At 39.0% G+C, this 19,512-nt stretch overlaps 1 protein-coding gene across 2 annotated transcripts; it reads left to right on the top strand.

Annotated features, from left to right (window-relative positions):
* Positions 1-29: 29 nt before the first annotated feature.
* TMF1 (TATA element modulatory factor 1) lies at positions 30-17,753 on the top strand. Of its 2 annotated transcripts, none has more exons than XM_040591225.1 (17): positions 30-311; positions 2,779-4,019; positions 5,696-5,799; positions 6,669-6,795; positions 7,744-7,849; positions 8,500-8,642; positions 9,238-9,404; positions 9,607-9,763; positions 10,257-10,349; positions 10,985-11,141; positions 11,876-12,068; positions 12,409-12,478; positions 12,559-12,651; positions 13,708-13,818; positions 14,445-14,591; positions 15,048-15,173; positions 16,023-17,753. In XM_040591225.1, the coding sequence occupies exons 1-17, from the start codon at positions 170-172 to the stop codon at positions 16,164-16,166; spliced, it is 3,321 nt and encodes a 1,106-aa protein (XP_040447159.1). In that variant the 5' UTR covers positions 30-169; the 3' UTR covers positions 16,167-17,753. The 2 variants fall into 2 exon arrangements, with proteins under 2 accessions (XP_040447159.1, XP_040447160.1); XM_040591226.1 differs by having other exon boundaries at positions 2,947-4,019.
* Positions 17,754-19,512: the final 1,759 nt, after the last annotated feature.

A 19,512-nucleotide genomic window follows, 5' to 3' on the forward strand; every position in this document is an offset into this window, starting at 1 on the left:
CCCGGCCGTGCGCAGGCGCGGGGCCGCCCTGCCCCCCCCTCCCCTCCCCGCCGAGCGCCGCCGGGCCCCGCCGCCGGGCCGCGGGCTCTGAGGGCAGCTGGGCTTCCCGCCCGCCTCCGCTGCTTGTGCCCGGTGCCGCTGCCTCCGCACGGGCCCGGGGACGCGGAGGATGAGCTGGTTCAACGCTTCGCAGCTGTCCAGCTTCGCCAAGCAGGCGCTGTCGCAGGCCCAGAAGTCCATCGACCGGGTGCTGGACATCCAGGCCGAGGAGAGCCCCTGGCCCGACGCCGTCATCCCCGACTACGGTGACGGTGAGTGCGGGCGGCGGCGGGCCGCCCCCCCACCCCGTGCCGCCGGCCGCGGGGCGGGCTGAGCCGCCCTGGCCTCCCTCCGGCCCGGCCCGGCCCGGCCCTTGCCGCGGGGCGGAGCGTCCCCCCCGCCCGGTCTGTCCCCCTCACCCGGGCGGGGGGTGACCCCCGGGGAGACGGGGCCGTCCCCCCGCCCCAAGCCCGGCCTGCGCGGCCTGCGCGGCGCCTCACGGCCCTGGCAGGCGGGGGGGGACCGCCGGGCAGCCTCGGCAGAGGGTGGTACTGCGCCCCTTACCCGTGCTGCTCACGGCGTCATTGTTTTGCCGAGACGGTAATAGATGACAAAACCTCTCAGGTAGTCAAAAGGGGGGTGTTATGTTATCTTTGAGGCACGCGTGGGTTCTCCCTTTGCCCCAGAGTTGCGGAGGAGCAGCTGAAGCCTGCCCCACGCAAAGCACGGGGTGCTCGCTGGCTGCGGTGCCAAGTTATCATCTCCCAGCGCCTGTCGGAGGGAATGTGGCCGTGGCAGGGCTGTCCCGGCTCGGTTATGGGGAAGTGGCTCCGCTGTGCGTGGGCTGACATAGGACCTGAGAGCCACTAGGCCCGAGCTGCTGTTTGGAAAGGAAAGAGCAAAAAGGAGCCCTGCTTAGAAACCCGTTTCCCCCTAAAGAATGCCTTACAGGTAGGAATGGATAAAGAAAAGGGTCGGAAACAACTCATCGGGAAACAGTGTCCTGCTACAGTGTGCAGTGCAGCATATCTAGAAGACATGTAGTTGTAGGAGGAGGTTGTTTCGGGCTATACACACAGCAGAACTGGATTTCTGTGAATCAAAATCTGCAACTATTGAAAGAGTTTCTAGGCTGGTTGTTCAGCAAAGTGTAGGGTCAGTTTTGCGTGTCTTTCTCATTTGTAGCAGCAAGGGCTTGGCAGTCGCTCAAGTAGTCCAGTGTCACCTTAAACGATACTAATTGTTCGTAGAAGATTGATTGCATCGTGCTTATGAAAACTTCAGACTTGCCCAAAGAATTTAAAAAATTATTTTATATCTTAGTATTTATAGTAGTTCTGTAATTCATCAGGAAAGCAGCAAAGATCAGCCTGCAGATGTTTTTCGAGGAAAATGTGGTTGTTTTTAAAAGAAGTCAAAATATTTTCTGAATGTTACAGTTCACTGGCAGAGCTTTTTCTGAAGCTATTGAATCATGGACAGGGCAGTAATAAATCAGATGTTTGTTGTATTTTTGGCAATGAGAGCAGTAATTATCTGAATTTGACATCTTGAGGCCAGCAGCTATGAACAGTTTCTAAAAGTGGTAGTTTGCTTTAAATATTATAACTTAGCGTTTTTTAACAGGTGCTGCTTTATCAAGTGAGTTTGTTTTTAAGTAGCCTGAAATAGTTATGTTATCCAGATTATGTTTGTAGGTCTAAAATCAACTTTAATACTATTTTTTTGATTTATCTTTCTTACTTGGGATGCTGAAATTTGATGCTGAAATTCTTATTATTCTTTCTGTTGACAAGTCCTGGAAAACCTGCAAGAAATACAATAATAGGAACTGTTGATGTTGTTTTAGGGCAGCTTCAGAACTAATCAATTCAGTATTTCACCACAGGAGAAGAAAACTATGATCTTGTGTGTGCTGCTGACAATGTGTGTTGTCAGCTTCATGCTGTTGTTTGGTTTCTGAGGGAAAATTGAAATTGCAAATTACACAAATTGAAAGGGCAAGAACCCTTCTTACAGTGTACATGCTACAAATATTAAAAGCTTGTTCCCTCAGTTTTTTGCAATGGTGCATGCAGTGTTTGTGTGCTACTTGGCAGATGGCTTTTAAGACCTAGTAATTGTTTCATCCTTTTGTAATCTGTTTAATTCTCTGCTTTTAAACTACAGTTTTTCAGATTGTTTTGCTTAGCCTTCTGTAACTGTACAAAGCAGACAGCGATATTCCCCTTTGCTTGCTCCCTTTTCAAAGGAAATGATTGCTTTTTGTGCCCAAACAGGCTTCACGCTTGCCTTTACAGCTTTTAGAATGTTGTGTGAGCTTGTGTCCCCTTCCCAGACACTTCCCTCTATCTCCTTTCTGAAATTCTCTCTTGGATTAGTGGTGTAAATTGGGTGTGGTTTCTTGCTGCCTTTGCTGAAGTTACTGTTAAACAGGGAGGGAGCAAGTTGTTTCCATTCAGGTGCTCCTACTTTCTAGAGGTGTCTGTGTCCACCTTAAGTCTTACTTGAGAATTACTTCATGTCTTCCTTAAGCTTCTTTTGCTTTGTCTAAAAATCGGTTCCAAGCTTTGTAAGGAAGTAGTAATGAAAGTGGTGGTGTTTGTAATCATGTATAATATTCACTTTGTTACATGATACTGAAAACACTTTTTCTGAACTGTTGCATCTAAAAAGACAAATACTGAAAAAGAATACATTTGAAGTATTCTTGCCTCTCTGTTTTTTTTATTGTTTTAGGAACAAATTCTCTCATAAGTGGAGGATGGGATACATCTTCCTGGGGCTTAAGTTCAAATACAGAACCACAGAATCAGCCAATATCGCCAACAGCAATCACTAAGCCGGTGAGGAGGACGGTAGTAGATGAATCTGAAAACTTCTTCAGTGCCTTTCTCTCTCCAACAGACGTTCAGAGTATACAGAAAAATCCGGTGGTATCCAAACCTCCAACCAAATCACAGAGACCCAAAGAGGAGGTGAAAAGCACTTTAAAGGAATCTCAACACCCCAGTCAGCTGGAAGTACCAGTGCCTACAGAGGCAGAGGTAAAGGATTGCTCTGTAGCTGGCCTAGTGGACTTAAAAAACCTTGATGTTCCCAAGGGGAAAACAGAAGAGAATTCTGTGCTTAAATCTAATGCCAAGCATGAAGAAAGCACAAATGAAGTCACTGACAAAAAGGTGTCTGCTCTAAATTTGGAAGTACCTGAAGACGCTGTTAATGAAAAATCGAGTGTAGGAGGGAATGGAAGGGGAGGTGCACTGGATAACACTTCACAGTCTCTTAATGCAGGTGCAAAAGATGTGGGTTTGGAAACTAAGGAGAGAAAGACTGAGGACAGGCAAAGCAATACTCCATCACCTCCAATTAGCACTTTCTCCTCGGGGACATCCACAACTAGTGATATTGAAGTTCTGGACCATGAAAGTGTAATAAGTGAGAGCTCAGTGAGTTCAAGACAAGAAGCTGCAGATTCAAAATCCAGTCTTCATCTAATGCAGACGTCATTTCAGCTCTTATCTACATCTGCCTGTGCAGATTATAATCGTTTAGATGACTTCCAAAAACTGACCGAGAGCTGCTGCTCCTCTGATGCTTTTGAAAGAATTGATTCATTCAGTGTACAGTCTTTAGATAGTAGAAGTGTAAGTGAAATAAATTCAGATGATGAGTTATCAGGCAGGGCTTCTGCTTCAGCATCTGTTGCTGTCAGTCCTTCTGCGCCAAAGACAGAAACGGTTGATGCCCTGAAAAATAAATCTGAAAACTTGAATGACGCTCCTGTTTTACATGCTGAGGAAGCTGAGATGGAAGAGAGTGGGAGAAGTGCAACTCCTGTTAATTCTGAGCAGCCAGATGTTTTGGTTGCTGCCGTGCAAACTGCTGAAGAACAGATTGTGAGAGAGGAGACTGAGGCGCAGCAGGATGCCATTGGAAAAATGTTAGAAGAGGACACTGAAAAACAAGAGCTTAAAAAGGTAATTGCAAAATGTGTTTTGTAAACACACCCTTTAGTTACAAATGAAACTCCTGTCATCGCCTTATATAGGTATTAGATTCACCTTATTTGATTGAATTAATTGATGCTGAACTACCTTACCTTGTAGAAAACTGTCCTTGATATTTTGCAGTGGAATAATCCTGGTGAAATCTCAGGTCAAATAGTTTTGGGTTTCACCTAATCCACCTAGTTATCATTACTGTGAAGTGTGAGTAGTGCTAGCAAATGGGAAGCCGTGATAGGTCAAATGTGCTACTTTTAATTCTTTGGTGGGCCCCCCAGCCCCATGAAAGGTGGAAGAGATTTCCTGAAGTATTTTGGTTTGAATTATGAAACTACAAGCTGTTAATATTTGAGCAATAATCAAGATAATAATTTGCAAGTGTTTTTTTCTACAGACTTATGAAATGTCAAAATTTTATTATATTCCAGGAGCATTATGCATGTTCTTGGAGGATAGCAGTAGCTAGTGTAAATAAATCCTTTTTACTAGATAAATTAATGTTTGGTTTTAACAGAAATTATCTTTACTTTTAAAAAGAAGGTGTGCTAGGCTTTATAATGAAAAAGATAAGCATAGTTATGGATAGTGAATATATTAACAGAATTTTGTGTGGCTAGTTTAGATAGGTAGAATGGCTGGAGATGTGACAAAGTGGGATACTCGAGTATATGGAAGGCTGAGCTGGAGCTCTGAAGCAGTATGTTTTGTCCAGTTCTGCCAGTGTGTTGTATGAACTATCTTTTTTCCATTTCCTTTGCCAACTTAATGTCCCTTTACTATTGCTTTTAATTTCCAAGCCCCTTTGACATGGGTTTTGCTCTGCTCACAGTCCATGTGCCAAACGTAGATGGCCTTGCCCTGTAGGCATGTTTGCAATACTGATGCTGTTTCTGTTAGTAATATGGGAAAAGCAGTACTTATTATGGAAGTTCTTAAAACCCCAGTGTAATCTGTGTTTTAAGGAAAGCATTTTTTTGTGTAAATTTTACAGAATGTCGGTGTAAATTCCATAGAGAACTCCAAAGCTGTGGACTGTTATCCATAAGTTTTCCTAACTTAAATGTTTATACGTTGTGGGTAATAGTGTAATGGACCACAGCAAATTTTGTCTTTCATTGGCTGTGTTGAATTACACTTATAGAATATGTTTCATTTGTTTATATTTGCATGTATGTTTGTGTTATTTCACTACATTTACCTTTCTGAAATCTGGTATTACAAAAATATTTTGATGATGTGAGCTAAGAGATTTTGACCCTGCCTGAAGGTTTTCTTCCCTTATCTGATGCTGTTTTGCTGCTTTGTGCTAACGTTTCACAGAAGAGACCTATCAGCTCTGTTTAAAAACTTAATTTATAATCAAATTTAACTATAGATGGTTTTGTTGAGGAACTTAGCTAGGCAACATGTGCTTACTTAGTAGGATTTCCACACCTGTAGAAAACTGGTTTAAATATTGCCTAGTTCTAAATTAATGTGGCAGAAACACGATAATTTTCACTGACTTTTACCTCAAATTCCTAAAAACATTGAGAAGTTCAGCTTTAAATAGTGTTGGGAGGGAATGGTGGGGGGAAAGGGGAAGCCTGCCCCTCCTGTGTTTTAATTGTCCCATTCATCTGATCTTTATCTGTAAAAACATTGTCCAGATGATTGATTCATTAACTGAGAAACTGGAGAAGAGGGAAATACAGTTATTAAGTACTAGTAAAGAAAAGGCGCGCCTGGAAGAAGCTTATGATAACCTAAAAGAGTAAGTATGAAAATATACACAGTAGTGGGTGTAACTGTAACTTTTCTGTAATACAATCAGTAGACAATATTGTAAAACAAGTAGCTTTATAACTAGAACAAAGGTTGCAAGGGATGTGCACTGTTTGGGAAAGGTGGAAATAATGATTGCATGTGCTGTGATGGTATTATTTTAAAGACACATTATTTCTGGGGCCAAATCTCTTTTGGGAAGAGGCTAGTGAAAGATTTTTCAGTAAGCAAGCAGTAGGAATGACAAACGTAGTGTAGTGTCAGACTTGGCTGTTAATAAAGGTCTTTGTTAGAAGACTGGATTCACCTATTAAGGGAGACTGGCTTTGCTGATACAGATGGGTGAACCTGACTAAGTTACTTGCTGACTGAAATGTAGGCTGTGAAAGTGTGGTAAAAGGTCTGGTTATAGGAAAAACCTGAATTCATTATTTAATTCAGTTTAAAGAAAAAAAAAAAGAAAAGAAAAGTTTGATTTACCAGTTTACTGATCAAATATCAAGTTTAAAAAATTTACAGATAATATGTGAGGGTATTATTTAGTAACTAAATTGGTCTTAACTTAAAAATACATTTAATCAATTTTCCTTGTCAAAAAGAACTTGATTAAAAAGGGCAAAACATTTAGGGTAAATCTGCATTTCATGGTTTTCATGGGTAAATTACTGAATTAATAAAGACCTTTGATTAGTACTTCTAATATAGATGTGGTTTTTTTGCCTTCTGGATAATGTGAAGTAAAATAATAAAAAAAAAGCAACACCCTCCCCTTTAAAAGCATTTAAAACAACCTGTTGCAAACTGCTTGGAATGTCACATAACTATGCAACTGTTCTGAAATGTTAATTTTAAATGTAGTGAAATGTTTAGAATGAAAGAAGAGAGCAGTAGCCTTTCATCTCTTAAAGAGGAGTTTGCTCAGCGAATTGCGGATGCCGAAAAGAAGCTCCAGCTAGCCTGCAAAGAAAGAGACGCAGCTAAAAAGGTAGTCTGGCTTTTTAGTGAAATTAATGTTTATTGGTTTAGAACACAATTAAATTTCTTGGGGTAGATTCATAAAAATTAAGCTAAGAAAAATCGTGAGATTGACAGGTGCTACCTCATGGTATTAGTAACTAGAATAAGATGATTCAAGCCTCCCAGGCTGCTTGGTGTTGACCCATGTATTTTTGCAGCTGTGTTGTGAACCAAGTTAGGGAACTCATTTAAGTTAAAGTTAGTCTGGGGAAAAAAATGTTTAACTTCTCCTGTCATTTACCTTGTACCCATATATGCATTTGCATTGGTGTGAGGGAAAAGAATGGACTAGAGAAGTGGCAAAGAATGGGAATGGCTTCGTTAGAGTTTTAACTGGTAGGAAAGTTAAGGACTGATGACAGATTAGTTTGGAATGAGCAAAGAAGTCTGCAGAGCAAAGTTTATGGAGTTTAAATGTTCTTGACCTGGTATCGCAGAGTTACATTTCCCTAGCTTATTACTAGCTTGTGAAAAGTAAACTCAAATCTGTAACTAGAAAAAAAAATACTCTTCGCATTTACTTTGTCACTGTGCATGTCACAGCATTGGCCCAGTAGTAATTCAAAATATAAAAACTATTGGATATCGGTGTGGATTACAACAGTTTATTTTTATTACATTGCAAAAGTTTAAAGTATAGAAAATTAAATGGAAGGAGGAGTTGGAAGAAATTGTACAGAGAATTTATGGAGTCTCCATCCTTTGAGGTTTTTAAAGCTTGATGGAATAAGGCTTTGAGCAATCTGATTTGATCAGATAATCTCCAGAGTTCCCTTCCAACCTAAATTGTTTTCAAAGAAAAGCCTTTTGAGAGGAAGGGAGGGGAAAAGAAAAAGGTGATCAGTGTAACTTACTGTGTGTTTTTCCCAAGTATGTTTTAATAAATAGTCCCTAAGTATTTTATCCTTTTATTTAGGAAGTAAAGACTGTTAAAGAAGAATTGGCTACTCGACTTAATACCAATGAAACCGCTGAATTATTGAAAGAAAAAGAAGAGCAAATCAAAGGATTAATGGAGGAAGGTGAGAATTAATTTTTTTTTTTTAATAGTGAAAATTTGTAGAATAATTTGAAACATACTGCCTTCACATAGAGCCTTCTTTATGTGGGGAAAAAATACAACATTTGAAGCATGTTCAATGTTTCTGAGCAATTGAACCATTTAGCTAATAGCAAAGAGCAACAGGAGGGATCAGTCAAATACAGGTGGCTAGCGGGGTACTTTCTGCAGCATGCATTGAAAGGTGCTGTGAGGTAAAAGCAACATGCAGAACCATGCTCCATGTTCCATTTGGCAGAAGTCTAACTGGGGCATTGTTCAAGCCATTTCTACAGTTTCTCCGTTACTGCTTTTTAATTTTGGAAGTGCAATATAGTTACTAAATCAACAGACTATTCTGGTATTTTTTCCCTGATACTATGAGCTTATTTGCTTTACTTTCAAAGCCTTTCACTGCCTACCCTATCTTACTATAGCTTAGCATAGCAAGGCCATCTGAGGGATAAGGTAGTTTTAAAACTTAAGAGCTTGCATGAAAAAAATGTACGAGTAAGCATTTCCATACATACTTGATTATTATTTTCACAGAACCGAGGAGCAGGGGGAGATGTGAATAGAGAGTTCACAGAGTAACAGCAATGTGCACTAGCGTTATGTTCCTTTTCTTCACAGGAGAAAAGCTTTCCAAACAGCAGCTGCACAATTCCAACATTATTAAGAAATTAAGAGCCAAAGAGAAAGAGAGAGAAAATACTAACACAAAACAGAGTAAAAAGATCAAGGAATTGGAAGAGGAGTTACAGCATTTAAAGCAGGTGAGATGTTTGGAATTTTTTTTTACGCTTTTTACATTAGCTGCAGAGTAGCCTTTTAGAGAGGCTCTAGATAGTCTGGGGTTTTTTTCTTTTCTGGGACATTTCTCTATTTCATGTTTTTGGAATACTGAGGTGTGATTTCTGTGTGTGTTCTCAGAACAGTTTAAAATTATGGTCAGGTATCTTTCCAGCTGCTTATTTGCACCTGCACTGCTGGTTGTCAGATGGGCTGACAAAATTCAGTGCGCTACATTTATAGCTGGGAAAACCTATAGCAGCAAAATTTGGGCTTTTTTTTTCCTTTTTTTTTTTTTCCTTTTTTTTTTTTTCCCCCCCTTGGTTAGTGATTGAATCAAGATCTTAGAAGCAGCAGACCCAGTATGAGGAAGTATGTGAAACTGTGATGATGACCTCCCCCCCCTCCCCTGGGAAAGATGGGGGAGCAAAACCTTTCTCTTTGGCGAAGTGTTAGATCAGTTTAGTCGTTTGTGTAACTTCATCCTAACTAGTTGCCGGAGTTGTCATTGTCCTCGGATGGCATTGTCTACCAAGTGTGCTGGGATTAGTCTCATGCTTCTTGTTTGTGCTCTGATAGGTGCTTGATGGCAAGGAAGACCTTGAGAAGCAACATCGAGACAGCATTAAACAACTGAACAGTGTTGTAGAGCGACAAGAAAAGGATCTTGCTAAACTTCAGGCAGAAGTGGAAGACCTTGAAGAACGGAACAGAAGTGTTCAGGCAGCACTTGACAGTGCATACAAGTAAGCAGATAACCTGTGTGCCTGTACTCAACCATACATTCAGCTTCTGTGACTATTTCTTGTGCAATGCTTGTGAAATGTTAATATGTAACAAAAGTTATTTGCAAAGTTTCTGTTACCATTGTAGTAACTGTAAATGAACTACTTTTTTTTTTTTTTCTCTCTCCTCTTCCCCCCCCCCCCCCCCCCCTTCCTCCTCTAGGGAACTTGCAGATCTTCATAAAGCTAATGCTACAAAGGACAGTGAGGCACAAGAAGCAGCCCTAAGTCGGGAAATGAAGGCAAAGGAAGAGCTTGGGTTAGCTCTGGAGAAAGCGCAGGATGAGGCTCGGCAGCAACAAGAAGCTTTGGCAATTCAGGTGGGTCTTAGATGAGGTGGAAAAAACCCCTTTTTAATTAAACAAATAAATGTACTCAGGTGGTGTGTGCATCTGACATAATGAACCAGCTGCAATATAAGGTGGAACTCATTTTTGTGTACTTAGCAAATACCCAATGGATTTCTTTTCTGTCAACTTGTTCAGTCTTTAGTGGTAGTTGTGCTAAGCTTTAAAGTCCCAATTTTGTTTTATAATACTTCAAATTTTATTTATTTAAATGAAATTACTTTTGACAGGTTCTGTGTTGTTTGTAGCGCTCTTAGCATAAAGCAAAGTTCAAGGAATGTAGTTGGACAGAATTTTTAGTGATAGATAGATCAGTGTAACTATTTGTGTGCATGCAGAACTTAAGCCTGTAACTTGTAAACAGACATAGCCTCTCCAACAGTGTTTAAAAATGGTGTAGGACTGTAACAATTAATAAGGTGGTACTGTTAACTGGACAGGAGATTAGTGATGATGTCTTGTTTAGGTGGCGGACCTGAGGCTAGCACTGCAACGTGCAGAACAGCAGGCAGCAAGAAAAGAAGACTATTTACGCCAGGAAATTGGTGAACTACAACAGGTACTGCAGCAAATAGATGATGCCAACTTGTATGTGCCAGAGGGCTTTTAAAAACTGAAAGTAAAATGCTATCATGACATTAATAGCCTGAAAGAAAGGCTTTGTTTCCTGGTTACCTGTGGTACTTGTCCTGTGTAGAACAGCAATAAAAATATTAAAGGAAGTGGGTTTTTTCAATCACATATTGAAAACAAAATCACATTTTTTTTATGGTGCCTCGTAATTGGAATACTGTCCTTTTAGTATAAGACAAAGTACAGCCATTAAGTTTGTGATAGTCCTGTAAAATTGCTAGCAAATACATTTGAATGGCTCTTTACCTGCTTCTTGAGAATATTTTTATTGTTCTTAAGGTCCAGAAGATAGATTGTTGCCAGAATGGTTCAGGTGATGTCCAGAGGGCTGGACAATTCTGGGCAGTTCCTCTATCACGTATCTAAAAATGTTAGGCTTCTATTTTGGAATTTCACACTTTACTGTGACTTTGAACACATGAATTTTAGGATGTAAACCAACAGTAATGCAGTAATTTTAGAATGTAAGCCAACTGCTATGTGTTTAGCTGAATTCTATATTAATCTTCCAATCCATTATATGATTTGTAAAGCCTAATTGTATTTAATATGTGATCTTAGAGACTCCAAGAAGCAGAGAGCCGGAATCAAGAACTAAGTCAAAGCGTTACATCTGCTACACGGCCACTTCTCCGACAGATAGAAAATCTGCAAGCCACACTGGGAGCACAGACCTCTGCATGGGAAAAACTGGAAAAGAACCTTTCTGACAGACTTGGTAAGAGGGTTTCTAGCTTTTACTGAACTGTGAGGCTCTTGATGAAGATGTGAGATGGCTGAAGGTAAATGAACAGGGTTTGATACTTGCTCAGAGCATAGATAGTGGATCAGGAGATGTAAGCACAAAATGCTTTCCTGTAAGGAAATGAAATGGTGTGGGGAGTATTCAGCTAACGTTCTTGGACAGATAATTCACTGACACCCCCGAAAATGCCATGTAACATGAGATTGCACAGTGGAGGTGTTAAGGTATACATGTGCTTACAGCATCTAAAGGAAGGATGCCTGCTGAGACACTGAAAGTATATGAGCATTTTCAGTTGTCAAGCCTCGTGCTTATGTGCTATATTGTAAAGGTTGGAGTCATTTACTTAGTGCATAGGTAATGAGGCATACATTTGTTGATACAGTAGTAATTTATTACTTTAAATGAAAAATGCATAAAATGTCCAAAGACGGACCCAGAGAATTTGCTTCCTTTCTGGAGGCAATCTAGTTGCGTTCTGGAGAAGTGAATATGAAGTCTCCTTGTTCTGCATTGCTTTGATCCTCTAACTGTATGGCAGAAAATAATTTCTATTTAAATAGAAACCAGCTGTGTTTTTAAAAAGAAAAATTAGCTGTATATTTTAAAAAATCTCAAATTATATTTTGATGCATAAATAAATGGCCTGTCTTATAGATGCTTGACAAAACAAGTTAAATTCTATGGTTTTCTTTACTTAATGTTAGGTGAGTCTCAAACTCTTCTAGCAGCAGCTGCTGAGAGAGAACGGGCTGCTACAGAAGAACTTCTTTCTAATAAAATTCAGATGTCTTCTACTGAGTCTCAGAATAGTCTTTTAAGGCAAGAAAATACACGTCTTCAGGCTCAGCTAGAAGTGGAGAGAAACAGATTGAAGAAAATGGAAAATGAAAACAGTAGGTGAGTTGCATTTTGGTTAACAGTATCTCTTTAAAATTGTAGAAAGCGGGTAAGCTATCTCTTAACATAACAATCTGCAGCAGATCTTTGTGCAAGCGGGAAGACTTGTTTATTTGGAGTGTTGAGGAGCAAAATGTTGACAAAATGTTGCAAATGTTGACAGGAATTGATAAGGTTGCTCAGCTTGTAAAGGATGCTTTGTTTCCTTCTAAAGATTGAAGCTGTTACTTTCATAATGTTCTAAAGCCTTTGAAGCTATGTTTGTTTTAAAAGCATATGAATCCAATGTAAACACGGGGTACTTAGTGACTTTCCCTACCTCTTTCTTTTCTCAATGTAGGTATGAGATTGAACTAGAAGGGCTCAAAGATGAATATGCAAAAACCTTGGAAGATGCAAAGAAAGAAAAGGTATTGCCTACTTCAGCTTTAATCTATGTTATTATCTAAGTCTGAGCTGTCAGATTAACAACCTGTATTTATTTTTGTAGACACTGCTAGCTACACAGTTAGAAATGGAGAAGATGAAAGTTGAACAGGAAAGAAAGAAGGCAATTTTTGTGCAAGAAGCAGCAAAGGAGAAGGTACTGAACCCTAATATTTCTGTTCAGTCTTAATGATGCTATAATTACTTTAGTAGATATCTAGAATCTGAAACTGTCGTAAGCAACAAAGTGGACTTAGAGCCATACAGTATATACTGTCAGCCCAGGCATTAGAGACTTGGCTTTTTCTGTATTGTGGCTGCCTTTTACTTCCAGTGAAAGAAGTGTTTGTGTTACACTCGCTGAAATGAGTCTTGAGTAATAGTCTATTTAACCTGAGAAGGGATAAAATATGCATAATGATTGTTATAATCTTCTGACTTTTTTGAATGCTCTTGGATTCTTTTTCTTCTGGACCTACTTGTTTTCTTTGCTTAGGCTACTAGCATTGCTTCCACTGAATTCCTGTTTTGCATTTCATGTGACCACATGCTTTCCAGCTTAAGTCACAAGTCACAGAAGGGTCCCTAATAGTCAGTAGCTTTGTTACTTCTAATTAGCAGTTAACATTCAAGTAGAACTGTTTCTATTACTGCTTTCTTACCACTTCCAGTTCTAAAATCCAAGTGCTTTATTGTTCAGAGGCTAGCATACTTTCAGATGCTGCCTGTACAAAGAGGTCAGCCTGTTTGGAAGGTACATCAGTAAGGTATCAGCATGTGGAAAATGAAAAAGATTTTTTTTTTTTTAAATTTATTAACATGCATCTAAAAAGAGACATACTTTTAGATTTAGGATATTCTTGCTGTGATACATTTGGGCACACAAAACTGCCTCTGATTCTCCTTTGGCTACTTGAAAGAAACATTCCTTTGGTGTAACTTGCAACTTCTGTCTTTGTTTCGTGAAAAGTTTTGAGAACTTGAAGATAGGCCATAAGTGTTAGTAGCACAGAAATTCTTCATTGTTGGAATGTCATATGTTTTAGTGGTGAGGGAGAGGGGAAGAGTTATCTGTCACACTGTTCTATGGTTGTTGGTGGGAAAGGGCAGTTTGTTCTTTACAGGATTTGTCATTTGCCACCTGGTAAACTTTTTTCTTTATCTGACTGGTGATGATGTATGGATTTTTTTTTATTATTATTTTTATTTTAAGGACCGGAAGTCATTTACAGCTGAAACTGTTTCAAGTACTCCAAATATGTCACGCTCTAGTTCCATAAGTGGAGTTGACATGGCAGGTCTTCAGACATCTTTCCTCTCGCAGGTATCGTAGATCAGTTATACTGGCCTTTTTGTTTTGACAGACTGCTTGCTTTCTTTCTTCTGCAAGAAGTTTTATTAATGTAGAAAATTGCTCTTCAAGAATATATTGGCATTAGACAAGGTAATTCCTGTGCAGAAATGTCTGAAACCTGTTTACAAGATGTCTTATGATTGTAAAACAACTGTGAAAGACAATGTGAAACTACAGCTTTTATTGTGGAGTAATTATGCATGTGTTGGTGCTGAGTTCACAGGTCTAATTTCATCTAGAAGAGTTGAATAACACTAGTTATTTAGGATTTATTTTTACTAACCATCATGGTTTAGGGCACAACCCTGCTCCCTAGGCAGTATTACTGACTGTTGTGGTCTGTTACGGTTATTGATGTCCAAGCTAAATGGCAGTTGTATAGGTGCCAGTATGGAGCTATCTCAAACTGTATTCACCTGAAGCTTTTGTTTTTATGTTAAATGTTAATGTTAAAGTTAAAAAACTTTAAGCATTGAAGTGTTTGCCTGATAACTATATTTTTAAACCTTAAATGATGTAATACTTCAGGAGAGTGAAGACTGTAAAGTATGCATGTTTTTGTCTTGTTTTAAGCTTCTCTAACCTTTTCTTTGTAGGATGATCCTCATGATCACTCAGTTGGGCCAACAGCTACTAGTGGGAGCAATCTTTATGATGCTATAAGGATGGGAGCAGGTTCAAGTATAATTGAAAATCTTCAATCACAGCTAAAATTAAAAGAAGGAGAGATTTCACATCTACAGGTACTGTAGTTACTCTTATGTAACCAAACACAGCATTTGTAAGTATAAATGCTAATGCAATCAATATTATATTAGTGGGTTTATATTCAAAAAGCTTGGTCCCTCTCCTCACAGCAGAGTGCGTTCACTCTTCCCCTTTCATGACAGTTCTGTTAACCAGAAAAGCCCCTGGAGGTACGTGTAGAGATGAGCAAGAGAAGGATTTGTTGCTGCCTTTCTTGTTTTGGCAAGGACCTATCCAGGCAACTGCAGTTGTCTATCTGAAAAAGAAAAAAAACCCAAAGCCAAACCACTGATTAGATTTGTGAAGAAAATGCGGGTGCATCTGAGGTGTGCTGTTTCATAGTCTGGCTTTAGAAAAAGCTTTAATTACTATATCAGAGTGTTTTAATACGGTGTTTTATAAATACACCAAATTCTTTCCTCCTCCTAATTGTTAAAAGTGTTTACCTTTAGCTGGAAATTGGAAACCTTGAGAAAACTCGATCAATAATGGCAGAAGAACTGGTTAAATTAACAAATCAAAATGATGAACTTGAAGAAAAAGTGAAGGAAATACCAAAATTACGTACACAGTTAAAGGTAAGTGTATTTCTGTTGCAACTGGTGTAAAATTGACATATTTGCGTTTTTTTAGGAATATGCCTATCAATTTAGGATTATATTTGAATCTGTCCCTAATCATAAATGACCAAAGAGCCTGTGATGTTTATATAAAGTAGAATATGAAAATGCCTACTCCATAACTAGATAGTGACTTCAAAATGCAGTTGTTAGAAATGTGTGGTGCATAAGATTGCATGCTAAATCAGGGAAAGAACATTTTTTTTGTTTGTCTCATTCAAGATGCTTGTCTGGAAGTAGTCTTTAGTAAAGGAGGTGTTTTGATACATAGCGTGGATTTATGGGAGTCTAATGCAGAAGCTGAATGAGTGTGCAGTAGTGATACAAGTAATGGGACAACTATTTTAATCCTCTGAATCTTTAAGAAAGTAAATTGAAATATTCAAATAGTTTGGGAATAATTTTGGAAATTATTGTTCTGTAAATACAGGCTGTTAAATTTCGCAATGAAACATTAAACTGTGGTCATTCCTGCAGTGAAACTTAGTGCAGTTTGGTAATTGATGCTTGTAGCAGTTAGCTTCAAGGTGCTTCAGTACGTCCTCTGAAGCCAGCATCAATTCTCTGTAGTCAAGGATCTGTGTCTTAGGAACATCTTCCTTTTCTATCTAGAGTATAAATCTGGCCATATTCAGGAATTCAAAGCATGAGATATTTTTGAAATCTGCTATGTGCTTCACTGTAAAGTAATTATACTTTGATAAGATAATGCTACACTCATTTTCCCTAGCAGTGTAAAACACTATCCTAGTAGCAACTTTTTTTAAGTTGAAAACCAGTCAGGTAACAAACTATGTGTCCTTACAGGATCTGGATCAAAGATACAATACAATTCTTCAGATGTATGGAGAGAAAGCAGAGGAAGCGGAAGAGCTCCGACTAGATCTTGAAGATGTGAAAAACATGTACAAGACTCAGATAGATGAACTTTTAAAACAAAGGCAAAATTAATTCCTGCTGGAACTCTTTAACATTATATGATAACAGATTGTAAAGATAATGGTTTATGTAAATGCTGAATTTAAATGTCTTGTAAAAATAACTGTATTATAGAAAATGTGACTATATAATAGAGTTCATATGTTGACAAAAAAATCAATGCTTTAAGTGTCTTGTACTGTCTGCAGTTAAGTTATTTGTGCAATATTTAATTTTTTTTTCAGTCATCCCTTTATTTAAGTTTTTGCTAAATGATGGACCATTTTACTTGTAAACAGTAGCAGAAGTGATGATTGTACCTTGTGAGACAGCACTGGAAGGCATGAGTTTTACTAAAGCAGCCCTTGATTCATAAACTCTGTATGCCTATGAAAATGACATTAGACGTCTTTCTTAAGTGTTCTTAATATGAGCTTTTCTAAAATCTCATCAGTTCATTAATTTTTAATAACAATAGCAGTGTCTTGTTTTCTGAGGCATAGTTAGATATTTTTATGATGGGAAAATGGTATTTGTACTTGCAACTTCTCAATCTGTTAGGATGATAATTCTCTCTTCTTACAAATCAGATTAGTCTGACTATTTTACACTAAGTCTTCTAAAGCAGAGTGTGAGACTCAGATAAGACTTGAACGGCTTCATCTTGTGTACTGCTTGCGTTCTCATGAGCTGTCTGGAGACAGCAGCTCTGCTCATAATTCTAAATGTCTTTAACTTTTAACACCAGAAATCTGAACTATTCAATATTTGTTCTAGATTTGGATACTGATCTTTAATAGTAGCTAAAACAGTTCAGAAGAATGCTGGAAATTGATATTTTTTTTGTTATTTTATTTTAAATAAATTGCTGCTGCTCTCATGGTTCCTCGTATATAAGTAGCAAGGGTTAGACTTTTTGCAGAATTGTACTGTGACTTAATATAGTTTTCAAGCAATTCTCCAGTGGCTGCAGAGTATTTCTCATGTCATTCCTTAAGCAAGGTATTGGTCAAATAGCATCCACATGGCTTGAAGTTTAGCTGCATTTTTGGTAATGTCAGAGGAAATGTTTGAATTGGACCCTTGGGAATGCTGAGAATCGGGGGAAGAAGCTTGCGTCTTCCTCTCTGCATTCCAGACAGCAGATATTTTTGCTACATCTCAGAACTGTAGCTGTGATAGTTATTCATGTGGAATACTCGGCAGTTGAATTTCTTTGCTTGTGATACCATTGCCTCTATTGAGAGAGGGTTTTTTCACATCTTCGCATGTTGTCGTTTGTGTTAGAGAGCTCAATTCCTGCTTGTGTATTCAGTGGCCTGAGAGAGAGAAATGATGTGAATGATGAGAACTTGCTTCTGGAGAAAAGCCTATCAGTAATATGACTTCTCTGTGGGTGTTAGAGATGTATTCCTCATTGGGAGAACAGTTAGTCACTGAAGTTACACAGGCAAGAGTATGTTCATGGAAAAGCCTAGTTCAGTTAGAGATTCGAGCAGTTATTCTGAGGATTTCAATAAAGCCACAGAGCAAGAACACTAGAATTTGTCTTAAATCCCCATCTGTCATCGAAACTTTAATTGCTTTAATAAAATAAAAGACTTTCTTTCTTTTCTTTTTTTTTTTCTTTCTTTTTTTCATGGGGAGAGGGGAAAGAAGTGCCCTGTTACTGTCTTCATTTTAGTTTTGGGAACCAAGGTGAAATCATTTTTTCTTTTTCTCTTCTAAAACCTGAATTTAACACTTTGCCTTGATATTGAAGCATGTTTGGTTGGTCTAAGTTTCAACCCCACCCTACCACAACCCAACAAAAACCCATGCAAAAACCCAAATAGAAACTGTAAAAGTACTTGTTGGAACTTACTGGAATTGCTGTAAGTTAAAATGATGATGTGCAAATGTTAGAAGTTCAGCCTTTTCTAAAAAAAAACCAAATTTGTAATGAGGGTCTGGCATTAGAGATTCTAGTCAGCTTCTATCTATTGCACTGAATCAATGAATTTCTGATTTTCACCATTTTTTAATAGTTTTGGTAGACACATGCAGCATTTTATTAAAAAAAAAAATATCCTTTGAACTTTTATTTGGACCTATTTCTGCCAATGCTTCTGAAGGCAACACTTGCTGTCTAATGTGTGAGTAGATGCTCCTGAAGGGCTGAGACAGGTGCAGTTTTGAGTATGTCAGAGACTCTTGGGTTTTCTGGAAGAGCTTAGGTAAATGGGAAATGTTAACATGTCAGCATTAACTGTTTTAGATATAAAAGCATTTGTCAAGAGTATTAGATTTTTAAATTTTACGAAAGTGGATGTAAATATTTGTATTGACTATTTTTGGATTCTTTATTCCTGTTTAGTGCAACCTTTTACGATTGCATGAGAATTGGATGGCCTACTGTGTCTTAATCATCAAAGCCTTAGAAAACAAAGTGGCTGTTAGAAAATAACAGACTTTATTCTGGTATGGTCATCCTTGGTATAAATCTTGTATGTTTGTTTTGAAGAAACATCAATGTCTGCTCAGACACCTTAAGTCCATTGCTATTACTGAGGTTGCCTAGAAGAGTAACATGCAAAATGAAAGGACCTGGAATACTAACGTCCGCTTCTGTTTATTTGTGGATATTCCCTCTGAAAGCAACTAGCATACCTCATTTCCACTGCATATGCAAGTATGCAGAAATGCTCTTTAAAGGCTTACTCCAAGCATACTGCACAGAGGGGGCTCATTTCCTAGTCTGTGGGAGGTGATGAGGGTCTCCGCGGGTGGGTTGGGATGAGGGGCTGTTTGAGCTGGTGCTCGCTCCCCCCCTTGCATCCTTCACCAGCGCAGGATCCTGGGTGTCCATTTAGTTAAGGTTAGTTCTGTCAATTCTTCTTGTCTTGCTTCACGTCTGTTGAAATTTACGTATCTGTTTTATTAAGGGCTATTATGATCCTGAATATGAAAGGGAATGGGTTGTTGCAGGGTGGAACTGGAACCCTTGGGTTTTAGCTGTAAAATGTGTATAAAATGTAAAAAGCCTGGGTCAGGGAGAAATAAAATTTTGTGCTAAGAGCATGCTCTGGTTCTCTTTGAGAAAATACTTAAAAATAGTTTTGTGGTGGGTGGGTGCATGCGAACCACTTGGTATGAAAGGGAAATATTGCTGAAGTTTAAGTACATCAGCTGTAGTTTGAATTTAGAGCTACGGGTGCCAGCTGAAGTCCTGCGCCGTGGTGGGCACCGAGGCGCGGGAGCTGGCTCCCGGTGGATGCGCTGCAGCAGTGGGATTACAGATAACGCGGAACTGGGATGAATTCCTTTTGCCGGGGCAGGCGAGGCGGGGGGCGCCGGCAGAGCTGTCCGTCCCGTTCCCGCCCCCCCCCCCCCCCCCCGG

This window comes from Falco naumanni, chromosome 4 (genome assembly GCF_017639655.2).
Source record: "Falco naumanni isolate bFalNau1 chromosome 4, bFalNau1.pat, whole genome shotgun sequence".
In the NCBI taxonomy this organism is placed as follows: Eukaryota; Metazoa; Chordata; class Aves; order Falconiformes; family Falconidae; genus Falco; species Falco naumanni.

What these genes read in the sequence shown, in the direction of transcription:
- TMF1 (XM_040591225.1), top strand. Translation starts at nt 170, where the DNA reads ATGAGCTGGTTCAACGCTTCGCAGCTGTCCAGCTTCGCCAAGCAGGCG. An exon ending in CATCCCCGACTACGGTGACG is followed by an intron (nt 312 to 2,778) that starts GTGAGTGCGGGC and finishes TTATTGTTTTAG; the next exon opens with GAACAAATTCTCTCATAAGT. An exon ending in AAAGAGACGCAGCTAAAAAG is followed by an intron (nt 6,796 to 7,743) that starts GTAGTCTGGCTT and finishes CCTTTTATTTAG; the next exon opens with GAAGTAAAGACTGTTAAAGA.